This window comes from Gadus chalcogrammus, chromosome 20 (genome assembly GCF_026213295.1).
Source record: "Gadus chalcogrammus isolate NIFS_2021 chromosome 20, NIFS_Gcha_1.0, whole genome shotgun sequence".
Taxonomy (NCBI): domain Eukaryota; kingdom Metazoa; phylum Chordata; class Actinopteri; order Gadiformes; family Gadidae; genus Gadus; species Gadus chalcogrammus.
The window spans coordinates 12,062,855-12,070,920 of record NC_079431.1 but is presented as its reverse complement, the minus strand read 5'-3'; the positions used below and the strand labels follow the sequence as shown (position 1 = coordinate 12,070,920).

At 46.0% G+C, this 8,066-nt stretch overlaps 1 protein-coding gene across 2 annotated transcripts in view; it reads right to left on the bottom strand.

Annotated features, from left to right (window-relative positions):
• Positions 1-575: 575 nt before the first annotated feature.
• Positions 576-8,066, bottom strand: part of kdm6a (lysine (K)-specific demethylase 6A) — a 39,626-nt gene continuing 32,135 nt past the window's right edge. For both annotated transcript variants that reach the window (XM_056580558.1, XM_056580559.1), the window contains 11 exons: positions 7,671-7,776; positions 6,427-6,632; positions 6,192-6,244; positions 5,977-6,051; positions 5,497-5,645; positions 5,265-5,379; positions 4,881-5,068; positions 4,003-4,144; positions 3,693-3,819; positions 3,038-3,208; positions 576-2,874 (listed from right to left, as the gene is read on the bottom strand). In XM_056580558.1, the coding sequence (XP_056436533.1) occupies positions 2,848-2,874; positions 3,038-3,208; positions 3,693-3,819; positions 4,003-4,144; positions 4,881-5,068; positions 5,265-5,379; positions 5,497-5,645; positions 5,977-6,051; positions 6,192-6,244; positions 6,427-6,632; positions 7,671-7,776 (1,359 nt within the window). In that variant the 3' untranslated portion in view covers positions 576-2,847. The remainder of the gene's footprint in view (positions 2,875-3,037; positions 3,209-3,692; positions 3,820-4,002; positions 4,145-4,880; positions 5,069-5,264; positions 5,380-5,496; positions 5,646-5,976; positions 6,052-6,191; positions 6,245-6,426; positions 6,633-7,670; positions 7,777-8,066) is intronic.

The window sequence follows — 8,066 nt, the reverse complement described above, 5'->3', positions numbered from 1 at the left end:
GCCCCTCACCAACTGTCACAAATCTGCTGTATGCCAAAAATAACGTGTTTTTCTTCCTTCCCATCCAATAGCCAGAATACAACCCAAAGACATGGTTCCTATGCCAGCAGACCCCCTTCGTGTCACAATCAGTAGGAAAAAAAAATAAAGCTTTGCTGTTTTTTTCCCCTGCACGTTCATTCATCGTTTTAACATGTGTTGTAGGGTAAGGCCAATTTAGACAGCTGGTTGCCAGGGAACATAGTAAGAAGATGATGAATAGCAGTCTACGTCAACTGTATTGTTTCCTTAGGATCCAAGAGAGAAATACATTTGATTACAATTATTACAACTGATATAAATACGGGTATCACAAGAAGTATAGGTGCTTGTATGGGGCCTTGATGTGAGAGAAGTTTGATGTATGCCTACCCGCAGAACCATGTGAGCCTGGACTGGGATTCCAAGAGCCATTCATAGATATGGGTGTCGGCCATCACAGCTCCCACATTCATAGATATGGGTGTCGGCCATCACAGCTCCGAGAGCACTTACAATCCTAGGAACACTGCACGCTATAAGAGATGTCGAAGCTTCAATCTTTTTTGAGGACAGGGGCGGGTTTATCTATTTGCAGCTATTTGGCTTTTTAGAGCACCATGAAAATAATAGTCCACTTGTATTGCCAATTAGAATGAAAAGATTAAATTCCCCATTCAACTCTTTAATTCAAATCTGAAAGACACAAACCATTCATTGTCACCTCATTTATCATTAAGTCTTCCAAGAACAGGTCCATGGTGTTAAGGGAACGCACTTGAACCGTTCCTCTTTTCTAAACCGTTTTTTGATGGAGTTCCCCATTCCCCAGTGAACCATTGTACCATTACACATGCTTGTTATAAAAATACTAACTGTTGTACTTAGGGTAAAAACAAACAAAAAGACAATAACAATCATAAAAGAGCCATGCAATGAACGGAAGTTTAATTACCACAGAAAATCCCAGATAGAAAAGTCTGTTCCCCAGAGAGAAAAGAAAAGCCAACCTGATAAATCGTGCAAACATCAGTAGGGCTTTTGATCTCTTTGGCTATGCTGCTCCATTTGATTATTTATTCCCAAACTCGTTTATTTCCATTCATTCACCCAACTCTGGAATCAAATTGAAAAAGTACGTAGAAAAACCAGACTAGACACAGTACGCCGCCAGATCGAAGCGACTGATGCACCCTAGGAACATTTAATGAGGGATGATGTCTTTGTTACAGGCTAGGGATCTGACGGTCACATGGTAGCAGTGGAATAGATACTGGGAGATTTCAGGGGTACATTTACAGCCCTAATGGGCACCCCTGAAGGCTCCACATCAAACCGGTCATAAGCCGATTGCAACTACAGCTGTGACGTGAAAGTGACCCCCCGCCACTTTCGCTATCACTGGGAAGCTCAAAAGAAAACGGTTCGATTTACCACATAGCAGTAGCTGCACTGTTGTGATGGGGGACAGTCTATTTCAAATGCGTAATCCAAGACGATGCCCAAACTGTATTAATTTAGTACAAATGTACGTTTGTGATCGCTCTTGCGGTCCCACTAAAAGGTGACATTTTTAAATGTGTGCCTGATTTATGAATCAAAGGTTTATTGATTTGTACCTTATGTTTGTACCACAAAAAACAACTCTGGTTACCATTTGTGTACAAGAGCAATTTCTCAAATATCTGCATTCCTTTGAATGTGTGAAACAATGAAAGAACGGTATTAAATGCAATAAATAAATGCAATGCAATAAATAACCTGGCATTTGAGAATCTAGCTATGATGAATGAGATGTAATAATTATCAGCAAAGAATCCCAAAAATTTAAATAAAGATTTTTTTGTTTATTGACGCATAAAACATCCTTCAAACAATAAAACCATTTCAAGGAGGGTCTCTGTACAATGCTTACTAAGCAGTTGATATAGAAAACGTACAAGATGCCACGGCCAAAGTGACAAGGATCTTTCAAAATTGAATGGCAGGTTCTCTGGAAAAAAAAAAAATTACAGCATTCCATCAACAAATATTTTCAAGCAATAAATATGCATTTATAAATAGTGTAAATTTACATCAAAATTAGAAAAAAGTCTATTCCTTTGTCTATGTGCAACCCACTTTTCACTATGTCTTGGCTGTTGTTTCTTTCCAACTAATTACCCTTTTTAAACCATAGAAAAGCAAAGCCAGCGACAAAAGAAACGGTTCCAACAAACGAAAATAAGTGGAAACGTTAAGTCCATTAAAAACAGGAGGAAAATGTTGCAAACAACATGTCACTCTACTCTTCACATTACAAAACAGTTTTTCTTCGTTTCCTGTCCAAGGAGACATCTAGCCATCTAACATAAAAGAGCAGCTATGCCAGTTACGGTTGACGGGGGCGAGGGAATAAACTCATGTGTAAAGCCACTAACGGATTACAAAATAAAGGGGGGGGGGCGATTAGCGTGTCAGTAGTCTTTATGTGATGTTGTTTGCCAGTTGTAACACAATATATACAAAACCATTCTTCTATCAATAGTCGTTTTTTGTTTTGTTTGTTTTCTTGAGAAGTCCAGCTGGGCCAGCAGTAGAACAGTCTGGTCATGGTGACGGGAGAGGCTACCGTTCGCCCTCCAGTCCACTGGGGGGAGGCAGACCGCTCGGGGCAGGTTGCATAGACACACAGCTTTCACACAGCTGCCTTTTGGGATAGCTACAGAGCGCAGTGGGGAGCACTGCCAGCTAACTTCCTGAATATCAGAAACAAAACAAATGGTTTCCAGAGTGCTCCGTCCGGTCCATCAGAGCTCTAGTGGTCCGCAGAACAATACTATGTTACCATCAGGAGGACGAAGGCAGAGGACTGGCCTAGAGGGGGACAGAAAACAAACCATTACGATCTCCCTCAACATATATTCAATTCAATCTCAACCAAAAGCGCTGCGGACAATGGCATCACTCACGGTTAATAATCTTTGGTCTGAAACTAACCAAACGATCCTGCGAACATGGAGGAGTGGTGTTTGCTTACCAGTGTGAACTGGTCGTAGACCTGCATGAGGTCCTCTGTCTTGTACTGCTCCAGCACCACAAAGTTTTCCAGGTTGGCGCTGCCCCTGCGAGCGCAGTCCTGGCAGTGCACCACGTACGTCTTCTTGCTGTTGCTCTCGCTCGTCACAAACAGCAGGTCAAACACTTCCACCTGAATGGAGCAGAACACAGCTGTGAGTTCCACCCTGGGCCACAAATTAGCTTTTTGCCTTAACTGAGAGACATTGACACAAAGTACATTACATGCAGACACATCACATAGGGGCGGTAGTAGCTCAGGAGGTAGTCGTATGCAAGTGGCTGTCGCCTTGCATAGCTGACGCCGCCGTCAGTGTGATTTCGTGTGCATGAATGGGTGATTGTTAGGCAATACTGTAAAGTGCTTTTGGTGGCCACTGGTTAAAAAAAGAAGCGCTCTATAAATGAAGTCCATTTACCATAAAACAATAACGCACGTTTCGTTTGATTGTGACAAACTAATTAAATAAAAACATTTCAAGTTAACATTAAATATAAATAGGGGGTGGGTTATAGACAGCTAGCTCTGTGCTCAGGACACTTGGGGTGGGGTGCGGGCAGAGGGGTTCATAGAGCTGTCGAGGGAGCCAGCGGTGACCTTGAGAATGAGTGCCTACCTCACAGATGCTGCAGTAGTGCGCCGGCTCGTCCCTGGACCGGCCGTGCCAAACCATCTCCTTCCCCGCAGACAGCAGCAGCTCCCGGAGCATCTGAACCTGTTTCAGCGTCCGCAGCAAACAGTACCTAACACACACACACATTTTATAAACTTTATTTGATTCCACGTTTCACCTCGAATCAAGTGATTTGACTTGTAATCAAATCACAAGTGAAAGCCCCCAAATGCAAGGTACACGGATACACACACACCAAATGTGAAACCCGGGCAATAACAACATGACGCTGGGGATGGGAGTGTGTGCTCACTTGATCATCTCAAAGAGCTTGTGGTCCGACACTTTGATGTTCCGGGCCATGTTCCAGGAGAGGTGGATCATGGGAACGATGGACTTGACACTCTGCAGTTTGTTCCACTCGTAGCGCTCCACCGCCAGCTTGTACTGGTGTGCTGGGGAGCCAAAGTACACCCTTGTTGTGATACACGGCACATTTGAGTTTGGTGAATCCCATTCATTCATGGTCTAAGTCACTTTACTAGGCCAGAAGGTTTTGACCATGTTCCAATTGTCCAGTCATGCAAATCCATTATTTGGCATACATCATTCAACATTCAACTTGCTGCCAACTGGTATGCTAGATGAGCTACTTATATTTACATCTTTCTACGTCTATTAACACACTGGTTGGTCAATGTTGACTTCCAAATACATTGGCATTAGTCAATAGCTCAGACAAAGCAGTCTAGGGTTCGAGATGGTCCGAGGCCATTAAAAAGTAATGTGGGATCCGGTAAAAGATTCAACTCACTGTCTAATTGGCTATTACAACAATAGGAACCATACATTTAGTTAATAGTGCTATTATGGCTCTGTATTCAAATTTCTTTAGGTCCTATGGTTGGGGGTGGTGGAGGGGGGGGGGGGGGGTGAGGACATGCCAAAGGTTTCGTTTCTCTCAGTATTTCTAGCTTTATCATGGCCTTTATTAATTATGTGCCTGATCTTAAAAGGACCTTCATTTGCCTAACCATGGCCGGTCTTCACACCACAGTGGCGACGCAGATATGTAGTACCTGGGACTAAAATACCCTGGGTAATTCTGGTGGAAACGCGGCTCGTTGCAATCAAAACCCCTGCTAACCCCTTCAACACCACAGTACCATGGCAGGTCTGACTGACGCCTACCTGTAAGGGGGCCGACGTTCCAGGCGATGTTGTTGCACCAGCCGATGGCCTGGACCCAGTGCACGGTGCCCGTGTTGAGCCACACCAGGTCCCCGGGCCGCTGGATGAAGCGGTACACGGGCACGTTGGCCTCGTACAGGTCCTCCAGGTTGGGCCACCACGAGCCCATCAGGAAGTTGATGTTGTTTCTGCAGAGGAGGGACACGCCCACAGGCAGGTCAATCATCTTGAATCACGGCATTCAAACAGTTAACGGGTGATTAACGAGCTAAAACATTTGTGTTTGATTTATAAAGCAACGTTGACGTTTACCTTTATCGTGGTTTATACCACAAACAACATCTCTGGTTGCCATTTGTGTACAAGAACAGTATCGTGACTTACTTTTCACAGAAGTCGTTGATGGTTCCCCAGTATGGCTCAGGCACGGCAAACCACTCGCAGTCTCCAGGCCCGATGTTGACGTTGACCGAACAGAAGTTGTTGTTCTCTTGGTGACCTTTGGTGACCAAGAAGACACTAGCGGTTACAAAAAACATAAGCCGAAGCGACCAGGACGAGTAGGAACGGGGGGGGAGCGATTCGAAGAGGCGGCGGTGAGGGTCCTCTGGTATACCTGGCGTCCTGCTCCCAGGGACCTTCATGTAGAGCTGCACCGTGTTCATGCCCAGGATGGTGTGCCCCACGTGGCTGAGCAGGTTGCCTGCCGACACCACGCGGGCGAAGGCCGGCAGCTTGGCCAGCTCCTGGAGCTGCAGCTTCCACCTGAGGAAAGACCGGGGGCGGGCTTAGCTCAGGAGGGGGTGCGTAGCTCCCCGGCTCCTCTGAGCTGTGTGTCGAGGTGTCCCCGAGAACGAAACCTAACCCCAACTTCTTTGGCTTCCGCCTCGCATAGACGACGTCACCGTTGGTTTGAATAGGTATGTACCGTTGTAAGTTGCTTTGGATAAAAGTGTCTGCTTATTGCCGTAAATGTGAATGACGGGTTTACAGGGCTCGCGCTGCAGGCACTGTAGGCAACGGGACGGCAGGTGGTCCGCGGTGTGTGGGGGAATGGAGACGGGGGGGGGGGGGTGTCCTGGGAGGGGGGACTTACTTCTTCTCGTCTGAAAGGTCGATGTTGGTGCCGAACTTGAGGTGCTTGAAAGGCCCTTTTCGTCTGCGTGCAGCACTGAAGGGAACACGGGACACAGATTAAAGGGGAAACAAACCCTAGAACACCTAATTTTAGAGCGAAAGTGGTGTTCCATTAAATATCCAGAGAGGCGGTGATGGAGAGAACTGGTGTAAGAGTTGCAGACATGAACTTACTTCTCCGGAGAGGCCGCTTCTGCTTCCAACTCCTTCTTCTTCTCACTCTCCTCCTGAACGGTGGCAACACGAAAATATATTTTTTTGCATTCAAAATGTGGGAAAGGCTTAAGGTTAAAAGGTAATTTATGCAATAAATATATGTTTTACATTAAGTGTTAGGTTTTAGATGGTAAGAATGCCTAATGCAATGAGCAGGTGATTCTGGGTGAGTGCTCGTGGCGGGCCCACTGACCCGTAGCGACTCCTGGAAGGAGGAGGCCTGGTATTGCGCGTATTTGACGATGGTGGTGTGGGAGCGGCTGCTCTCGCAGCGCCACATCTTCCGGCTAGCGCTGGGGTCCCAGTTCTCGTCGGTGGGCTGAGCCAGCTGGGTCCTCACCTCCACCAGGTGGTCCGGGTTGGCGTCCACCAGCGTCTTGGTGGAGAACAGGCCCAGGTCTGTGGGGGAGCAGGGGACGAACCAATCAGGGCTCATTCAGAATTCAGGGGTGAGTGGGGGGGGATAGGAGCGGACGAGATTGGATGAGGTACAGGAAGAGTCGTGATGACAATTTGGGGGTATTCAAATTGTGCTTACAAATAACAACCAGAGATGCATTTCTTAAAATATAACGATGAATTTTGAATCATTGAAAGCATTTGCCTGTGAAGATGTTTCTTGCTTATTCAATTGGGTGGTAAATGTTGGCAAACGTGGCTGATGAGATGGACTCAAACTGTAAAACATAGAGATCCAGCGACTAAGACTACAAGTGCAGTACACAGCATTGCATTAAGAGCAGTGAAAGCCCTGCTCCCCACAGCCAAGCGATGGGCACAAACACTGCCCCTAGCCATGGTACTCATACTAGCTGTACGCCCTAAAAACCCACTAAGTCCTCCTGCAGAGACGGAGAAAAGAGTCTCTGTGTTTGCTGTGTACGCAGGGACTGATGCTTTTTTGACACCATTGCACTCATAATTGATGCACCAAACCGACCACTGAGGCACATATCAAATCCTATAAAAATCAATAAATTCACAGGTAATTAATAGAAACGGCAGTACGGTTCAGTAAATGGATATAAAAAAAAGAAAAATGCAATTTACATGAAATATATATGATCATGTTTAGCTGTAGACTAAATAAATACATATCACCGGTGCAACAATACATTTTTATCCATTATATTGACAATGAAAGCAATGTCCAGAGGACATGAGATCGGGACAAGCAGAGCGGGTTGACGTTCTTGGCAGGGCCAGAGCGAACGGATGCCAGCCGAGCAACTGAGTGCAGTGTCACTTTCTACTTGCAGGTGGTGCTGTTGTGGCACCCTTTAAATCCCATCACCATGCAAACGTCCTCCAATGATCACAGTGACACACCCACACACCCACGTGAGGGTGGATCAGATGCACACACACACACACACACACACACACACACACACACACACACACACACACACACACAGACAGTATGGGGACACGTACCAAGTTTGAGAGCCCCTGCCAGGCCTCTGATGACGGTGACAGGGTTGGCGGCGTTGGTGCAGAACTGATGCAGAGGAGGGAAGAAGGCGTCCCTCTTGTTCTCCAGCTGCGGGACACACAGGGTCGGACGCACACAGAGGTTAGCTCCTTCCCAATCCAGGCATGCATGGACCAAGGATGGACATCTCCGGTAACAGAGTCCTCAAAGTACTAAAAATTGTGAGGAACGTATCCAAAACATATGTGGCATGGGTCTGAACCAAGGTTATAATTATGCATTCATGTGACACGCAAATCGTTGACACGCTTAATGTAATATGAATGCAATGAGCAGCTAATGTTTTCCAACCTGAAAAAGGATAAATATATATATATATTTTTTTTTTTTTGTTGGAA